This window comes from Procambarus clarkii, chromosome 2 (genome assembly GCF_040958095.1).
Source record: "Procambarus clarkii isolate CNS0578487 chromosome 2, FALCON_Pclarkii_2.0, whole genome shotgun sequence".
NCBI classification, from domain to species: Eukaryota; Metazoa; Arthropoda; class Malacostraca; order Decapoda; family Cambaridae; genus Procambarus; species Procambarus clarkii.
Genome location: NC_091151.1, coordinates 38,624,177 through 38,643,217, shown reverse-complemented (window position 1 = coordinate 38,643,217; position 19,041 = coordinate 38,624,177). Strand labels below are relative to the sequence as shown.

At 54.1% G+C, this 19,041-nt stretch overlaps 3 protein-coding genes across 4 annotated transcripts in view; 2 read left to right on the top strand and 1 right to left on the bottom strand.

Annotated features, from left to right (window-relative positions):
- Positions 1–15,136, bottom strand: part of LOC123762244 (transcription factor E2F5) — a 57,535-nt gene extending 42,399 nt beyond the window's left edge. The window contains exons 1-2 of one of the 2 annotated variants that reach the window (XM_045748638.2): positions 15,042–15,136; positions 117–182 (exon numbers count right to left, since the gene is read on the bottom strand). The gene's annotated coding sequence lies outside the window, so the exon portion shown is untranslated. Of the gene's footprint in view, positions 1–116; positions 183–14,778 lie in introns of both variants that reach the window. The other variant, XM_045748639.2, reaches the window with a different exon arrangement.
- On the top strand, positions 4,001–5,065 carry LOC123762397 (S-antigen protein-like). Its single transcript, XM_045748910.2, has one exon. The coding sequence runs from the start codon at positions 4,001–4,003 to the stop codon at positions 5,063–5,065; it is 1,065 nt and encodes a 354-aa protein (XP_045604866.2).
- Positions 9,002–13,976, top strand: LOC123762398 (collagen alpha-1(III) chain-like). The gene is made up of 2 exons (XM_069327172.1): positions 9,002–9,733; positions 12,897–13,976. The coding sequence occupies exons 1-2, from the start codon at positions 9,002–9,004 to the stop codon at positions 13,974–13,976; spliced, it is 1,812 nt and encodes a 603-aa protein (XP_069183273.1).
- Positions 15,137–19,041: the final 3,905 nt, after the last annotated feature.

Below are 19,041 nucleotides of genomic sequence, written 5' to 3'. Positions count from 1 at the left end.
ATCAAGTCCAAACAGTTGGAACAAGTCTGAACAATACGAGTGAGAAGTCAATGAATGGTAAAATGGGATGCCATGAGCATAACTTGTCCTGTAATTACACACACTTGTAAACTTACCTATTTTTAAATAGGTGAACTACTGCCCACTCCTGGGCAACTTTAGCACCACAAATGTCCCTCACACTGAAAAGACAAGAAAAACACGTTAATACAGTTTTCTTGCATGCCATAAACTAAGAATAATTTGTATTAAGTTAGTCAGCAATTAGCTTTTTGTGGGGGTTGCATCTTGGGGAGGGTCAGTAATTTCCCCCTGAGGGGAACCTCGATATAACTAACATGGATGCATGTTAGCTGGCTGCCTGTCCTCCCCAACACCGACTATTATTAATTTTTCTTGCTAGCCAATATCCTTGCCTCTTGGTCACTTGCCTTACTGTTATTAAAATTTTTGCTGTAACTGTTCTTATATAAACTACATCAGTAACAAACATTCTTTACTTCTTGCCACTTCAAAGTAAAGCCATGAGCTAATTCACAACTTTACCGATACATGTACTTACTACTACAGCAAATGCTACAAATGAGCAATTGTAAACAGAGGTGAACTTCAAGAAGCAATTAGGTATGTTTCTGCAGTCCTGGACTAACCGGGTTGTAGTGGATATGTGGACCTTCGGGCTGCTCCAAGCAGGTTCCCCCCCTCCCTCCCTCATCTTTTGTGCCCGTGGGACCAAGTTATCACAAGACAAGCCTGGCCCCCAGGTCAGGCTGAAGGAGTACAACTCCTGAAATCCTCTCCAGATCCAGACCAATAACGAGGGAGGACAAGGAGTGTACTTTCACAACCACTACAGAGCACTAAATGAATATGATTACAGGTCTATGGCACTTTGAAGTGCTATAAGAATAAACAGTCATATAGGTACGGAAAAGGTAGTATCCAACTATGTGTACTTTGATTATCAAGAATCAAATGCCATCTTGCAACAAAATAAGGCCATCTTATCTTGAGGTTATCTTGAGATGATTTCGGGGCTTTTTAGTGTCCCTGCGGCCCGGTCCTCGACCAGGCCTCCACCCCCAGGAAGCAGCCCGTGACAGCTGACTAACTCCCAGGTACCTATTTACTGCTAGGTAACAGGGGCATTCAGGGTGAAAGAAACTTTGCCCATTTGTTTCTGCCTCGTGAGGGAATCGAACCCGCGCCACAGAATTACGAGTCCTGCGCGCTATCCACCAGGCTACGAGGCCCATTGATATACTGGTGTCGTAAGTGGTATTGTAGGGGGTGGTGGTGGTGGCCACAAGGATCTGTTATTTCCACTGAAGTTGTAAATGAAGGTGACAAATTTCTTCCTTCAGTGTACAGTATTGCACAGCCATACATGGAGAAAACAATTGTCTGAGACCATGTGATCAGGTTGCGGGAATAGGAAGGAACACGCTTGGAGAAAGACAACTGAACTGTGTAAAGAACTTGACGAGTGGTTCCAAACTGGAACCAGATTGATACCCAAATTGGAAAATAAATTACCAGAAACTAGATAGAATTGACATTACTGTACAGGACGTAAAAGGACACCTGTAGGAACTGGACATAGCAAAGGCAGTACAAGCAGACCCATGCATCACCATGGTTACTGACGGACGCTGCAGAGATCTTGTGTTACCTATTAACGATAGTGTTCAACATTAAATTAGAGACTGGATAGCTACAAGTGATCTGGGAAGGACAATTTTTAATTTTTAAATTTTTAAATTTTTTTTTAAGAGGACATGAAGCACAAAGCTAAAGACCAGACACAATAACATGCATTCCATGCAAGATTCTGAATTTACATGAGGAACAAATGTACTGGACTCCCAATATTTAAAAGGGGACACTATTTAACACGTGATATATACACATGTGGGAACCGAGTATCCAAATGAGTCAGAACATTTATCATGTCAGTAGTTAAATGGAATGTAGTAGGCATTGATCTAGTGGAGGAAGACTCCATACAAAGTTTCAAATGTAGATATCATAAGAACCCAATAGGCTCAGGAGCCTGAACATCAGTTGATTGACTGAAAGGCAGGACCCAAGGAGCCAAAACTCAAACCCTGCAAGCCCAAATAGGCGAGTACAAACCAGTGATATTAAAGCATTTCGTGCAAGTTTCTGAATTTTCCTGAGGCCTGTATGAGGAAAGTTAGCCGAAAGCTTGTCAGAGGTCCCCCCCCCCCCATTTGTCCTGATGATTTCATCGAGCTGAATTTTAAAATTCAGCTGTATTTTGGCATTTACAACTATGGCTGGTACGCAGTTCAATAGGTTTATAACCCTATGGATAAAAGTCACTTGTTTTTTGTCCTACATTGTGGCTTGTTGCACTTAAAACCATTACTCCTCGTTTGTTACATCTGGCCTTTTGAAGCTGTCTGGGTCAGTACCCTCCAAATTGTTCAGTATCCTCCAAAAGATTTGATGAGATCAGCTCTGTCACGTCCTGTTTGCAGTGACCATTAACCCCTGTGACCTTTAACCATTCCTGCTATGAGTGATTTAGTTCTTGAATGAATTTCGTTGCCCAGTGTTGAACTTTCTCTGGTGCAGCCACGTCTTTTCAAAGGCAAGGTCTCTTGCTTGGATACAATTGAAGTGAGATTTTTCACTACAATAATTGAAGTGAAGCACCAGAGATTTATAGAGATGAATAACTGCCTTCTTTTCAGTCAAATGTTTTGCTTTATTATTCCTAGGGTTAGGTTTGCAAATTTTCCTGCAGCTTCCACTTCTTGTACAACTTCCATTGTGATAGATTCTGATTCCAAGGACATTTTCTTCATCACTGCTGCAAGGTGATGTTAAATTTATCCCACATGCAATTTCTTGCATTTTCTGATATTAAAAAGCATTTGCCAGTCTTCTGACCTTTCAAGGAGTTTATGTAGATTTTTTTAAGGCCTCGATCTCATTTTCACTTGACATCCCAAAATGGACCCTTGTACCCCACTCATCACATTTCTCAAGTGGGATACATTTGTTTAGGACACCCCCTTTGCTTTCTTTGTTTTAACCAATGTTTTATTCATTCTAGTATTCCACCATTTATTCCATGTGCCTATAATATCCAATGTTAGTCTCATTGGGTACTGCATCAAAAGTTTTAGCAAAGTCCATGTACAGTACAGTATATACATCTATTGGAAGTCATTTGAATAGCTGGTTAGTTTCCAAAAGCATAAGCAACTTTGCAAAGCAGGATCTATTTAACAAACCTATAGGAATTGATTGTATAGTTTATTCACCGAGACGGTAAATTATTCCCTCCCATGGGATTCTCTCCGTGAGCTAGCAGATGTATGAAGTCAAGCTGATAGGACAGTAGTTATATGTTGAGCTCTCTGCCTTTTTTTTGAAGATAGGGGGGCACCATTTGGTGGTGGTGGTTGTTATCGATTCAGCTACTTGGAACAAGTTCCAAGTTACTTGGAACTTGTACTTGTGTTCCAAGAACTACTTGTGTTCCAAGTTACTTGTGCTACTTGGAACAAGTTCCAAGTAGCACAGGCTATGGTGAGCCCGTAGCTTACCTGCACTGGAGCAGGGCAAGTAGCACGGGCTATGGTGAGCCCGTAGTGGACTTATCTGGCACAGGAGCGGTGCTGTGTGACGTGATTTAGATATTTCAACATTTGGACATTTCCAATCCAGGGGAATTATCACTTGCTCTCGAGATTTTCTGAAAAGGTGTTTCAGTGGTAGGCATAGTGCATCTGTCATTTCATTTACGACTTGGGATTGAATTCCATCCACACGTTGGGTGTTTGAGTTAACATGACGATGCTCTTTCTGGCCAGCTGACTCAGGGGGCCCAGAGAGCCAGTGGACCCAATGGGCTTAGAGGGCCACTGGACCCAGGAGACCCAGTAAGGTGCCAGCAGACAAAAGGGGGGGGGGGGGGCAGAGAGCCAGCAAACACAGGGGGGGGGGGGCGAGAACCAGCAGACCCATGGAGGACTCAGAGAGGGTCAGGGAATCCAGGGGGCCCAGAGGGCCAGGAAATCCAGGGGGCCCAGAGGGCCAGGAAATCCAGGGGGCCCAGAGGGCCAGGAAATCCAGGGGGCCCAGAGGGCCAGGGAATCCAGGGGGCCCAGAGGGCCAGGGAATCCAGGGGGCCCAGAGGGCCAGGAAATCCAGGGGGCCCAGAGGGCCAGGGAATCCAGGGGGCCCAGAGGGCCAGGGAATCCAGGGGGCCCAGAGGGCCAGGAAATCCAGGGGGTCCAGAGGGCCAGGGAATCCAGGGGGCCCAGAGGGCCAGGGAATCCAGGGGGCCCAGAGGGTCAGGGAATCCAGGGGGCCCAGAGGGCCAGGAAATCCAGGGGGCCCAGAGGGCCAGGGAATCCAGGGGGCCCAGAGGGCCCAGAGGGCCAGGAAATCCAGGGGGCCCAGAGGGCCAGGGAATCCAGGGGGCCCAGAGGGCCAGGGAATCCAGGGGGCCCAGAGGGCCAGGGAATCCAGGGGGCCCAGAGGGCCAGGGAATCCAGGGGGCCCAGAGGGCCAGGGAATCCAGGGGGCCCAGAGGGCCAGGGAATCCAGGGGGCCCAGAGGGCCAGGGAATCCAGGGGGCCCAGAGGGCCAGGGAATCCAGGGGGCCCAGAGGGCCAGGGAATCCAGGGGGCCCAGAGGGCCAGGGAATCCAGGGGGCCCAGAGGGCCAGGGAATCCAGGGGGCCCAGAGGGCCAGGGAATCCAGGGGGCCCAGAGGGCCAGGGAATCCAGGGGGCCCAGAGGGCCAGGGAATCCAGGGGGCCCAGAGGGCCAGGGAATCCAGGGGGCCCAGAGGGTCAGGGAATCCAAGGGGCCCAGAGGGCCAGGGAATCCAGGGGGCCCAGAGGGCCAGGGAATCCAGGGGGCCCAGAGGGCCAGGGAACCCAGGGGGCCCAGAGGGCCAGGGAATCCAGGGGGCCCAGAGGGCCAGGGAATCCAGGGGCTCTAAGGTATATCACAATGGCACTAAGGATCTAGTGGATACAGATACGCCATTTATCCACTATATATTAGGTCCCATTAATTAATGGCTAGGGCCAGGGGAGGGGTCAAGATATTGATCAAGGTAGTGGTTCAAGGGTACAAGAGACTACTGAATCAAAGGGGTCCAGTAGTTATACCCTGTACAGGGAATCAAAGATAAATGAGTTCGCGTTTCAAGTTGTCTGCTCTCATTCCATGTGACGGGTACCCCAGGGTCCAAAGGCTGACTACACACATTATTACTGGGGTCTAGTCAAGGAAATAATAAAAAATAAAAAAAATAAAATGTTTATTTAGGTAAGGTACATACATACAAGAAATTTTTACAAAGATTGGTTGACTTATAGGTAGAGCCAGTACATACAATGCCTAAAGCCACTATTACGCAAAGCATTTCGGGCATAAATATGGTGCTAGGGTAGCAAGGAAGCCTAGGGGGGGTCATGGAAGCCTAGGTGGGGGATCAAAGAGGCCTAGGTGGGGGGGGGGGGAAATCCAGAAGGCCTAGGTGGGGGGGAGATCCAGGAGGCCTAGGTGGGGGGGGGGGAAATCCAGGAGGCCTAGGTGGGGGGGGGAGATCTAGGAGGCCTAGGTGGGGGGGAGATCCAGGAGGCCTAGGTGGGGGGGGGGAGATCCAGGAGGCCTAGGTGGGGGGGGGGAGATCCAGGAGGCCTAGGTGGGGGGGGGGGAGATCCAGGAGGCCTAGGTGGGGGGAGATCCAGGAGGCCTAGGTGGGGAGAGATCCAGGAGGCCTAGGTGTGGGTGGGGGGGAGAGATCCAGGAGGCCTAGGTGTGGGTGGGGGGGGAGAGATCCAGGAGGCCTAGGTGTGGGTGGGGGGGGGGAGAGATCCAGGAGGCCTAGGTGTGGGTGGGGGGGGGAGAGATCCAGGAGGCCTAGGTGTGGGTGGGGGGGGAGAGATCCAGGAGGCCTAGGTGTGGGTGGGGGGGGGGAGAGATCCAGGAGGCCTAGGTGTGGGTGGGGGGGGGGAGAGATCCAGGAGGCCTAGGTGTGGGTTGGGGGGGGGGAGAGATCCGTGAGGCCTAGGAGTGGGTGGGGGAGAGAGATCCGGGAGGCCTAGGTGTGGGGGGAGAGATCCAGGAGCCTAGGTGGGTGGGGAGGAGATCCAGGAGGCCTAGGTGGGGGGAGGAGATCCAGGAGGCCTAGGTGGGGGGGGGAGGAGATCCAGGAGGCCTAGGTGGAGGGGGGGCAATCCAGGAGGCCTAAGTGGGGGGATCGAGGAGGTCTAGGTAGGGAGGGATCGAGGAGGCCTAGGGGGGATCGAGGAAGGCCTAGGGGGGATCGAGGAAGGCCTAGGGGGGATCGAGGAAGGCCTAGGGGGGGATCAAGGAGGCCTAGGGGGGGATCAAGGAGGCCTAAGGGGGGATCAAGGAGGCCTAAGGGGGGATCAAGGAGGCCTAGGGGGGATCAAGGAGGCCTAGGGGGGATCAAGGAGGCCTAGGGGGGATCAAGGAGGCCTAGGGGGGGATCAAGGAGGCCTAGGGGGGGATCAAGGAGGCCTAGGGGGGGATCAAGGCGGCCTAGGGGAGGATCAAGGCGGCCCAGGGGGGGATCAAGGCGGCCTAGGGGGGGATCAAGGCGGCCTAGGGGGGGATCAAGGCGGCCTAGGGGGGGATCAAGGCGGCCTAGGGGGGGATCAAGGAGGCCTAAGGGGATCAAGGAGGCCTAGGGGGATCAAGGAGGCCTAGGGGGATCAAGGAGGCCTAGGGGGGATCAAGGAGGCCTAGGGGGGATCAAGGAGGCCTAGGGGGGGATCAAGGAGGCCTAGGGGGGGATCAAGGAGGCCTAGGGGGGAATCAAGGAGGCCTAGGGGGGAATCAAGGAGGCCTAGGGGGGAATCAAGGAGGCCTAGGGGGGGATCAAGGAGGCCTAGGGGGGGATCAAGGAGGCCTAGGGGGGGATCAAGGAGGCCTAGGGGGGATCAAGGAGGCCTAGGGGGGGATCAAGGAGGCCTAGGGGGGATCAAGGAGGCCTAGGGGGGGATCAAGGAGGCCTAGGGGGGATCAAGGAGGCCTAGGGGGGGATCAAGGAGGCCTAGGGGGGATCAAGGAGGCCTAGGGGGGGATCAAGGAGGCCTAGGGGGGGATCAAGGAGGCCTAGGGGGGGATCAAGGAGGCCTAGGGGGGATCAAGGAGGCCTAGGGGGGGATCAAGGAGGCCTAGGGGGGGATCAAGGAGGCCTAGGGGGGGATCAAGGAGGCCTAGGGGGGGATCAAGGAGGCCTAGGGGGGGATCAAGGAGGCCTAGGGGGGGATCAAGGAGGCCTAGGGGGGATCAAGGAGGCCTAGGTGGGGATCAAGGAGGCCTAGGTGGGGATCAAGGAGGCCTAGGGGGGATCAAGGAGGCCTAGGTGGGGATCAAGGAGGCCTAGGTGGAGATCAAGGAGGCCTAGGTGGGGATCAAGGAGGCCTAGGTGGGGATCAAGGAGGCCTAGGGGGATCAAGGAGGCCTAGGGGGGGATCAAGGAGGCCTAGGAAGGGATAAAAAAAAAGCCCAGAGTAAAATGAGCCATCTAGGAGTCAGAAGTTAAAGGCCCTTCCTGGCAGACGTCTAGGCCTTGATGAATAAGGTACTGTACAGATAAGTCTTTAGATCCTAATGGGAATGTGGGAGGGTGCTGGGGCTAAATGTGTCCAGAGGGAACAAAGGACCCACAGGAGACCCAGAAGGAAGAAACGAACCCCCCTCCAGGGGACCCAAGAGGATCCACAGAGAAGGACCTGCCAGGGGACCCAAGAGGATCTTAAGGGAAGAAAGGTCCTCCCATGGAACCCTAGAGGGTCTACAGGTTAGAAAGGTCCTCCCAGGGGACCCTCGAGGATCCACAGGGAAGAAAGAACCTCCTAGAGGACCCTAGAGGGTCTACAGGTTAGAAAGGTCCTCCCTGGGGACCCAAGAGGATCCATAGGGAAGAAGACCTCCCAGGGGACCCTAGAGGATCCACGGGGAAGAAGACCTCCCAGGGGACCCCTAGAGGATCCACAGGGAAGAAAGGACCCCTAGGGGACCCAAGAGGGTCTTAAGGGAAGAAGGGGACCCTCTTGGGGCCTGACAGTTGAGTGGACAGTGCTTTGGATTCGTAGTCCTGAGGGTTCGAGTTTGATTCCAGTGGAGGCGGAAACAAAATTGGGCAGTGTCTTTCACCCTGATGTCCCTGTTAACTAGCACAACACCTGAGACAACACAGCACCACATGAGACCAGAAGGCATGGCAGGATGTGCAGAATACCCCATTGAAGAGCAGAGGTGCAACAGGGACTCAAGAGAACTATCAACATCAGAGGCCCAAGACTGTTCAACACGCTTCCCCTGCACGTAAGGGGCATAACTGGCCGACCTCTCACAGTGTTCAAGAGAGAACTGGATAAGCGCCTCCAAAGGATACCTGATCAACCACGCTGTACCTTGAATGCCAGGCTGCGAGCAGCCGCGTCCAACAGCCTGGTTGACCAGTCCAGCAACGAGGAGGCCTGGTCGACAACCGGGTAGTGGGGTCACAGAGCCCCAAAATCACCTCAAGGTAGCAGTAAATAGGTACCTGGGAGTTAAGACTGCTGCTACTGGCTGCTTCCTGGGGGGATGTAAAAAAAAAAAAAAAGGAGGCCTGGTCGAGGACCGGGCCGCGGGGACGCTAGGCCCCGAAATCATCAAGATCACCTCAAGAAGGAACCTAAATGGGTACAGGAATAAAAGCCAAAGGGTCAAATGGGTCTAGAGGAGAAAAACAGCCCAGGGCCAAATTAGACCTGTCCAAAGTACAGATCACCCAGGGTTAAATGGGGCCAAGGACCAAATGGGTCCAGGGTACAGAGCACCCAGAGCCAAATGGGTCAAGAGTACAGAGTACCCACATCCACATGGGTCACGCTTGAGTTCTCCAGCCAATAGGGTCAAAGGGGGTCATACCAGTCAGATGGGAGTACCCGAGTAAACAAGGCCAAAGGGGCAGTGCCCAGGGCCAAATGGGTCAAAGGGGGCGGCAGCGCCCAGGGCCAAAGGGGTCAAAGGGGTCAAAGGGGGCGGCAGCGCCCAGGGCCAAAGGGGGCGGCAGCGCCCAGGGCCAAAGGGGGCGGCAGCGCCCAGGGCCAAAGGGGGCGGCAGCGCCCAGGGCCAAAGGGGGCGGCAGCGCCCAGGGCCAAAGGGGGCGGCAGCGCCCAGGGTCAAAGGGGCGGCAGCGCCCAGAGCCAAAGGGGGGGGCAGCGCCCAGGGTCAAAGGGGGCGGCAGCGCCCAGGGTCAAAGGGGGCGGCAGCGCCCAGGGTCAAAGGGGGCGGCAGCGCCCAGGGTCAAAGGGGGCGGCAGCGCCCAGGGTCAAAGGGGGCGGCAGCGCCCAGGGTCAAAGGGGGCGGCAGCGCCCAGGGTCAAAGGGGGCGGCAGCGCCCAGGGTCAAAGGGGGCGGCAGCGCCCAGGGTCAAAGGGGGCGGCAGCGCCCAGGGTCAAAGGGGGCGGCAGCGCCCAGGGTCAAAGGGGGCGGCAGCGCCCAGGGCCAAACGGGTCAAAGGGGGCGGCAGCGCCCAGGGTCAAAGGGGGCGGCAGCGCCCAGGGTCAAAGGGGGCGGCAGCGCCCAGGGCCAAACGGGTCAAAGGGGGCGGCAGCGCCCAGGGCCAAATGGGCCGAGGGGGCAGTCACCAGAGGCAAATGGGCCGAGGGGGGCAGTCACCAGAGGCAAATGGGCCGAGGGGGGCAGTCACCAGAGGCAAATGGGGCGAGGGGGGCAGTCACCAGAGGCAAATGGGCCGAGGGGGGCAGTCACCAGAGGCAAATGGGCCGAGGGGGGCAGTCACCAGAGGCAAATGGGCCGAGGGGGGCAGTCACCAGAGGCAAATGGGCCGAGGGGGGCAGTCACCAGAGGCAAATGGGCCGAGGGGGGCAGTCACCAGAGGCAAATGGGCCGAGGGGGGCAGTCACCAGAGGCAAATGGGCCGAGGGGGGCAGTCACCAGAGGCAAATGGGCCGAGGGGGGCAGTCACCAGAGGCAAATGGGCCGAGGGGGGCAGTCACCAGAGGCAAATGGGCCGAGGGGGGCAGTCACCAGAGGCAAATGGGCCGAGGGGGGCAGTCACCAGAGGCAAATGGGCCGAGGGGGGCAGTCACCAGAGGCAAATGGGCCGAGGGGGGCAGTCACCAGAGGCAAATGGGCCGAGGGGGGCAGTCACCAGAGGCAAATGGGCCGAGGGGGGCAGTCACCAGAGGCAAATGGGCCGAGGGGGGCAGTCACCAGACGCAAATGGGCCGAGGGGGGCAGTCACCAGAGGCAAATGGGCCGAGGGGGGCAGTCACCAGAGGCAAATGGGCCGAGGGGGGCAGTCACCAGAGGCAAATGGGCCGAGGGGGGCAGTCACCAGAGGCAAATGGGCCGAGGGGCGCAGTCACCAGAGGCAAATGGGCCGAGGGGCGCAGTCACCAGAGGCAAATGGGCCGAGGGGGGCAGTCACCAGACGCAAATGGGCCGAGGGGGGCAGTCACCAGAGGCAAATGGGCCGAGGGGGGCAGTCACCAGAGGCAAATGGGCCGAGGGGGGCAGTCACCAGAGGCAAATGGGCCGAGGGGCGCAGTCACCAGAGGCAAATGGGCCGAGGGGCGCAGTCACCAGAGGCAAATGGGCCGAGGGGCGCAGTCACCAGAGGCAAATGGGCCGAGGGGCGCAGTCAGAGGCAAATGGGCCGAGGGGCGCAGTCACCAGAGGCAAATGGGCCGAGGGGCGCAGTCACCAGAGGCAAATGGGCCGAGGGGGCAGTCACCAGAGGCAAATGGGCCCAGGGGGCAGTCACCAGAGGCAAATGGGCCCAGGGGGCAGTCACCAGAGGCAAATGGGCCGAGGGGGCAGTCACCAGAGGCAAATGGGCCGAGGGGGCAGTCACCAGAGGCAAATGGGCCGAGGGGGCAGTCACCAGAGGCAAATGGGCCGAGGGGGCAGTCACCAGAGGCAAATGGGCCGAGGGGGCAGTCACCAGAGGCAAATGGGCCGAGGGGGCAGTCACCAGAGGCAAATGGGCCAAGGGGGCAGTCACCAGAGGCAAATGGGCCAAGGGGGCAGTCACCAGAGGCAAATGGGCCAAGGGGGCAGTCACCAGAGGCAAATGGGCCAAGGGGGCAGTCACCAGAGGCAAATGGGCCAAGGGGGCAGTCACCAGAGGCAAATGGGCCAAGGGGGCAGTCACCAGAGGCAAATGGGCCAAGGGGGCAGTCACCAGAGGCAAATGGGCCAAGGGGGCAGTCACCAGAGGCAAATGGGCCAAGGGGGCAGTCACCAGAGGCAAATGGGCCAAGGGGGCAGTCACCAGAGGCAAATGGGCCAAGGGGGCAGTCACCAGAGGCAAATGGGCCAAGGGGGCAGTCACCAGAGGCAAATGGGCCAAGGGGGCAGTCACCAGAGGCAAATGGGCCAAGGGGGCAGTCACCAGAGGCAAATGGGCCGAGGGGGGCAGTCACCAGAGGCAAATGGGCCGAGGGGGGCAGTCACCAGAGGCAAATGGGCCAAGGGGGCAGTCACCAGAGGCAAATGGGCCAAGGGGGCAGTCACCAGAGGCAAATGGGCCAAGGGGTATGTACCCAGAGGCAAACGGGCCAAGGGGTAAGTACCCAGATGCAAACGGGCCAAGGGGGAAAGTACCCAGAGGCAAACGGGCCAAGGGGGAAAGTACCCAGAGGCAAACGGGCCAAGGGGGAAAGTACCCAGAGGCAAACGGGCCAAGGGGGGAAGTACCCAGAGGCAAACGGGCCAAGGGGGAAAGTACCCAGAGGCAAACGGGCCAAGGGGGAAAGTACCCAGAGGCAAACGGGCCAAGGGGGAAAGTACCCAGAGGCAAACGGACCAAGGGGGAAAGTACCCAGAGGCAAATGGACCAAGGGGGAAAGTACCCAGAGGCAAATGGACCAAGGGGGAAAGTACCCAGAGGCAAATGGACCAAGGGGGAAAGTACCCAGAGGCAAATGGACCAAGCGGGAAAGTACCCAGAGGCAAATGGACCAAGGGGGAAAGTACCCAGAGGCAAATGGACGAAGGGGGAAAGTACCCAGAGGCAAATGGACCAAGGGGGAAAGTACCCAGAGGCAAATGGACCAAGGGGGAAAGTACCCAGAGGCAAATGGACCAAGGGGGAAAGTACCCAGAGGCAAATGGACCAAGGGGGCAGTGACCAGAGGTGAATGGGACAAGGGGGCAGTGACCAGAGGCAAATGGGTCAAGGGGGATAAGTACCCAGAGGTAAATGGGTCAATGGCAGAACCCAAATCAAATGGGTCAAGAGCAGAACCCAGAAACAAATGGGTCAATGGCAGAACCCAGAAACAAATGGGTCAATGGCAGAACCCAGAAACAAATGGGGTCAAGGGAAGAACCCAGAAACAAATGGGGTCAAGGGAAGAACCCAGAAACAAATAGGGTCAAGGGAAGAACCCAGAAACAAATGGGGTCAAGGGAAGAACCCAGAAACAAATAGGGTCAAGGGAAGAACCCAGAAACAAATAGGGTCAAGGGAAGAACCCAGAAACAAATGGGGTCAAGGGAAGAACCCAGAAACAAATGGGGTCAAGGGAAGAACCCAGAAACAAATGGGGTCAAGGGAAGAACCCAGAAACAAATGGGGTCAAGGGAAGAACCCAGAAACAAATGGGGTCAAGGGAAGAACCCAGAAACAAATGGGGTCAAGGGAAGAACCCAGTAACAAATGGGGTCTATGGCAGAACCCAGAAACAAATGGGGTCAAGGGAAGAACCCAGAAACAAATGGGTCAATGGCAGAACCCAGAAACAAATGGGGTTAATGGCAGAACCCAGAAACAAATGGGGTTAATGGCAGAACCCAGAAACAAATGGGGTTAATGGCAGAACCCAGAAACAAATGGGGTTAATGGCAGAACCCAGAAACAAATGGGGTTAATGGCAGAACCCAGAAACAAATGGGGTCAAGGGAAGAACCCAAAAACAAATGGGGTCAAGGGAAGAACCCAGAAACAAATGGGGTCAAGGGAAAAACCCAGAAACAAATGGGGTCAAGGGAAAAACCCAGAAACAAATGGGCCAATGGCAGAACCCAGAAACAAATGGGCCAATGGCAGAAACCAGAAACAAATGAGCCAATGGCAGAACCCAGAAACAAATGGGCCAATAGCAGAACCCAGAAACAAATGGGCCAATGGCAGAACCCAGAAACAAATGGGCCAATGGCAGAACCCAGAAACAAATGGGCCAATGGCAGAACCCAGAAACAAATGGGGTCAATGGCAGAACCCAGAAACAAATGGGGTCAAATGGCAGAACCCAGAAACAAATGGGTCAAGGGCAGAACCCAGAAGCAAATGGGGTCAATGGCAGAACCCAGAAGCAAATGGGGTCAAGGGCAGAACCCAGAAGCAAATGGGTCAAGGGCAGAACCCAGAAGCAAATGGGTCAAGGGCAGAACCCAGAAGCAAATGGGTCAAGGGCAGAACCCAGAAGCAAATGGGTCAAGGGCAGAACCCAGAAGCAAATGGGTCAAGGGCAGAACCCAGAAGCAAATGGGTCAAGGGCAGAACCCAGAAGCAAATGGGTCAAGGGCAGAACCCAGAAACAAATGGGTCAAGGGCAGAACCCAGAAACAAATGGGTCAAGGGCAGAACCCAGAAACAAATGGGTCAAGGGCAGAACCCAGAAACAAATGGGTCAAGGGCAGAACCCAGAAACAAATGGGTCAAGGGCAGAACCCAGAAACAAATGGGTCAAGGGCAGAACCCAGAAACAAATGGGTCAAGGGCAGAACCCAGAAACAAATGGGTCAAGGGCAGAACCCAGAAACAAATGGGTCAAGGGCAGAACCCAGAAACAAATGGGTCAAGGGCAGAACCCAGAAACAAATGGGTCAAGGGCAGAACCCAGAAACAAATGGGTCAAGTGAACCTACAGCCAAATGGGACAATAAGCCAAATAGAGCAAAAGTGTGCCTGGATAAAGAGAGATGACTTAAGGAAGCTTAACTCTTTAAATGACTACACCTAAGGGAACCTGCAGGTAAACGAGTCCTTCAAGAGGTTAGCATACAGGATCTTCAGTGTGTTGTGGTCAACACCACAACCCCCCCATCTATTGTAGCAGTTATGTCGATGCCTCCAAACCCACATTTACACATCGACCCCATTACTGATAAGTGCCTCAAATGTTTAAAATATTACAAGCATGCTTTGTAATCGATACACAAGTTACATTACCTTGCCCTCTTCTTACCCCCTAAAAAAAACAACCTGTCACCCCCCTCCCCCTCCCCATAATCTAAGGTGCACTAACCCCCCCAAATGAATATTCGTCTTTATCTTCAGGGTATTTCCACCGCCCGTTGCTGGTGTTCAGATGGTACTGGTGGCTGTAGGCGCTCAGCTCAGGTCAGGTTGTGGTCCAAAGATGGTTTACATGTGTACGAGGGCGAGGCAGACGGCCTTCCCGCGGCCACAACCCACCACCACCACCACACTTGGCCACGAGGGGGACCACCTCAATAACCCTCCCCGCCACTCCCTACCTCGGCCAAACCGGCCAAATGTATGGTCCCCTGGTGCCCCCGGGGCCAGGCAGCGCAGGTGGGGGGGCATGGGCGAGGTGGTGACCTCAGAGCAAGGCATGTGGGGCTAGGGGTCAGGTCAACCCCCCGTAACACAAACTTCACTGCTACCACCACCACTACGACCTAGAGGCGGCAACGCTGTGTCCACTTTCGCCACCCCAGCATCCACTTTCCCAACCACTACTGCGATATTCACCTTCACTTACCTCTTATCTTCTCGCCCACTACCCAAACACCGCCAGAAGCTTGCCCAGAGGGAAGAAAATCAGGATGAACCGAGGGGCCAAACTCCCGCGCGTCACCCATGCTGGCGCTGTGATGGCCGCCAGCCCGCCAAAACTGTTTCCACCACTTCCGCACCTCGCCCTCCCTTCATCTCGCCACCCACACCCTTCACCGCCTCACGCAACACACATCCACATCCTACCAGCTCATACACCAGCCCAGAACCCGACAAAAGGACACTTACTCCACTCGAGAGGCGAAATACGCAGCGCCACTCTCCCCGCCGACCACCAGTCCGCCAGTGAACAATAACTGGCGCCAAACTCCAATCCCGATGCCATACGAATTTCCCGCCAGTCCCACTCAGCGAGCGTTTACACTCTTATCTTCTAATAACTCTTCTCCTACGGCATCTTCTCTTTACCTAAGGCAGTCTTTTGTGAAATATATTCTGACGCTTCACGTCTTGAGTTAATTTGTTGTATTGACATACACGGGTTTATTAAAATATGTATATAAACAAAAAGTCCAAATTTTAAACTAGCTGCCGCCAGATGCCCTCAGCGTCGATTTAAAGCCACGGTATTTTGGTAAACAAAGAGAGGATCCTTTGCAGAGCGTAATGACATTTGTTTGGCTTATATTTTAGTGTGAATTAACGTATTCCTTCGAGTTTTTAAACGTAACACTATGAGGATATAATTAGTAATTCTTTGATATTATTATAGCGTTTTTAAATTATGTTTGTGTTTATTAAAGGAGAGTTTTTATCATTATGCTTCTTTCGGGGCTGGAGTGCCATAAGGTCGAAGTGTGTAGAGTTAAATGGCCCAGCTGGTGGGGGGATTTGCCAGGCCCAGTCCCGACCATCCTTCTGCCACCCCTGAGCCGTGGGTCAACGGCAACCCACATGTATTTCACAGTCCCACTGGGCCCCCGTGGGCCTCCATGGGCCCACCACCTGGCCACCAGTTAACCAGCCGGCTAAGGTAGTTGGTTATGGCAGCTTTTCCTACGGCATAATGGCGACAAAGATGATAACCTGGATGTTACCACCATCAACGTCCACCCTGGTAACGGTTCAGGCGGTACTACTGCCCTTATATTATGCAATCTGATATACATTAAGTAACTTAGAACTAAACTCCGATCAGGGTTTTGTTAAAAAAAATCAAAATGATATTCTATTGCTCTCTGTAACATGTTTCGTCAGAATTTTCTGAGAGGAAAGTTCCCAAGTTTCAAAGTTAGTACATGACGTTCAGGCACTTTAGCTTGTGCTAGCTTCCATGGCGGAACTACCTTAAGTATTTATTAAGCAGCCTACGAGCCCGGGAGGAAGCGTTCTACTTTGGCCTTTGGCGAAAACAAAGGGCAAAATATAATGCCGTCCTGAGGAATGTGGTCTTTCCCGGGGCCTGGATGGGATAGGCCTAAGCATGTTAGGTGGTAGTCCTGGAGCATAATTTCATTGAACTGCAATGCACTTAAAGGCTGGTGCAGTATTGTACCTTTAAATTTTTTGTATGCTTTAAAGAGTACATCGGCAGACAGGATATGCGGCATTGATCAGCTGTTAGATAAGAGAGGGCGGAGACACGTGGTTGGAGAAGGGAGGGGGAGGGAGAGGAAGGGTGGGAGGGGGAGTGAGAGGAACCGTGGGAGGGGGAAGGGAGAGGAACCGAGGGAGGGAGAGGAGCATCGCCATAACTGAATCTAGCCGTCCGTTCCCTACCTCTAATATCCTAGTTTCAAATAGATTCGAACGGAAAAGATCATGGGTGGGCCACTCCACACCACTATGGCTAGCTAGCACACTATTTCAGGCGGGATGGAGCACCCGTTCATCTCTGTATGGCTTCAGGCTTGACCCATAAGGTACACATAGCCTATATATCGACCAGTAGGGACACCACTCGGGGCAACTCTCCTCCAGCAAGCCAGAGTGAGTGCACTTATGCTGCCACTTCTCACTCCTCTGGGAACGTGGCGTATTAGCCCACCAGAGCTGCCTGTGAATCAAGGCCACATTTCACTATCAGCTATAATATCAACACTGCCACAACGCCCGAGTCGTACAAGAAACGTCCACACCTGCATGATCACTCCATACCTGCATGATCACTCCACGCCTGCATGATCACTCCACACCTGCATGATCACTCCACACCTGCATGATCACTCCACACCAACAGGATCACTCCACACCTGCATGATCACTCCACACCTGCATGATCACTCCACACTTGCAGGATCACTCCACTCCTGCATGATCACTCCACATCTGCATGATCACTCCACACCAACAGGATCACTCCACACCTGCATGATCACTCCACACCTGCATGATCACTCCACACCAACAGGATCCCTCCACACATGCATGATCCCTCCACACCTGAAAGATCACACCACACTTGCAGGATCACTCCACACCTGCAGGATCACTCCGCACCTGCAGGATCACTCCACACCTGCATGATCACTCCACACAAACAGGATCTCTCCACACCTGCATGATCACTCCACACCTGCATGATCACTCCACACCAACAGGATCACTCCACACCTGCATGATCAACCCACACCTGCATGATCACTCCACACCTGCATGATCACTCCACACCTGCATGATCACTCCACACCTGCATGATCACTCCACACCTGCATGATCACTCCACACCAGCAGGATCACTCCACACCTGCATGATCACTCCACACCTGCATGATCACTCCATACCATCAGGATCACTCCTCACCTGCTTGATCACTCGACACCAACAGGATCACTCCACACCTGCATGATCACTCCACACCAACAGGATCACTCCACACCTGCATGATCACTCCACACCAACAGGATCCCTCCACACATGCATGATCCCTCCACACCTGAAAGATCACACCACACTTGCAGGATCACTCCACACCTGCAGGATCACTCCGCACCTGCAGGATCACTCCACACCTGCATGATCACTCCACACAAACAGGATCTCTCCACACATGCATGATCACTCCACACCTGCATGATCACTCCACACCAACAGGATCACTCCACACCTGCATTATCACTCCACACCAATATGATCACTCCACACCAACAGGATCACTCCACACCTGCATGATCACTCCTCACCAACAGGATCACTCCACACCTGCATGATCACTCCACACCTGCATGATCACTCTACACCTGCAGGATCACTCCATACCTGCATGATCACTCCACACCTGCATGATCACTCCACACCAACAGGATCACTCCACACCTGCATGATCACTCCACACCTGCAGGATCACTCCACACCTGCAGGATCACTCCACACCTGCATGATCACTCCACACTAACAGGATCACTCCACACCTGCATGATCACTCCACACCTGCATGATCACTCCACACCTGCATGATCACTCCACACCAACATGATCACTCTACATGTCAGCATGCCAGCATGTCAAGGAACCCATAAGAGTGAGAGGCAATGATGAACCATCTAGACTCGACTTGATATTCACCCTGAATGAGTCAGAAATAAGGGAAGTCAAAGTTGAAGTCCCCATAGGAATGAGTGACCACAGTGTACTGACTTTTGAATACTTGGTGGAGGTAAGGATAACCTATCCAAGAATGGGATCGGAGGGAAAAGACTAAATTACCGAAGAGGAAAATATGACGAGATGAGGAACTTCCTCAGGGAAATACCATGGGAAACAGAACTTCGAGACAAGAATGTGCAGGTCATGATGGATTTTGTCACCCAGAAGTGCCAGGAAGCTGCAGATAGGTTTATCCCCGTCCAAAAGGAGAAAAACGAAAAACAACAGAAAAACCCATCTTGAGGTTATCTTGAGATGATTTCGGGGCTTTTTTAGTGTCCCCGCGGCCCGGTCCTCGACCAGGCCTCCACCCCCAGGAAGCATCCCGTGACAGCTGACTAACACCCAGGTACCTATTTTACTGCTAGGTAACAGGGACATAGGGTGAAAGAAACTCTGCCCATTGTTTCTCGCCGGCGCCTGGGATCGAACCCAGGACCACAGGATCACAAGTCCAGCGTGCTGTCCGCTCGGCCGACCGGCTCCCATGGTTCAACCAGGAATGTAAGGTAGCGAAGCAACTGAGTAAAAGAACATGGAGAAACTACAGAAATAACAGAACACCAGAGAGCCGGGAGAGATACCAGAGGGCCAGAAATGAGTACCTCAGAGTGAGGAGGGAAGCAGAGAGACAGTATGAAA

Coding starts and splice junctions, on each gene's coding strand:
- LOC123762397 (XM_045748910.2), top strand. CDS start 4,001: ATGGAGGACTCAGAGAGGGTCAGGGAATCCAGGGGGCCCAGAGGGCCA.
- LOC123762398 (XM_069327172.1), top strand. CDS start 9,002: ATGGGTCAAAGGGGGCGGCAGCGCCCAGGGCCAAAGGGGTCAAAGGGG. Junction 9,734..12,896: donor GAGGGGGGCAGTCACCAGAG/GCAAATGGGGCG, acceptor GGTTAATGGCAG/AACCCAGAAACAAATGGGGT.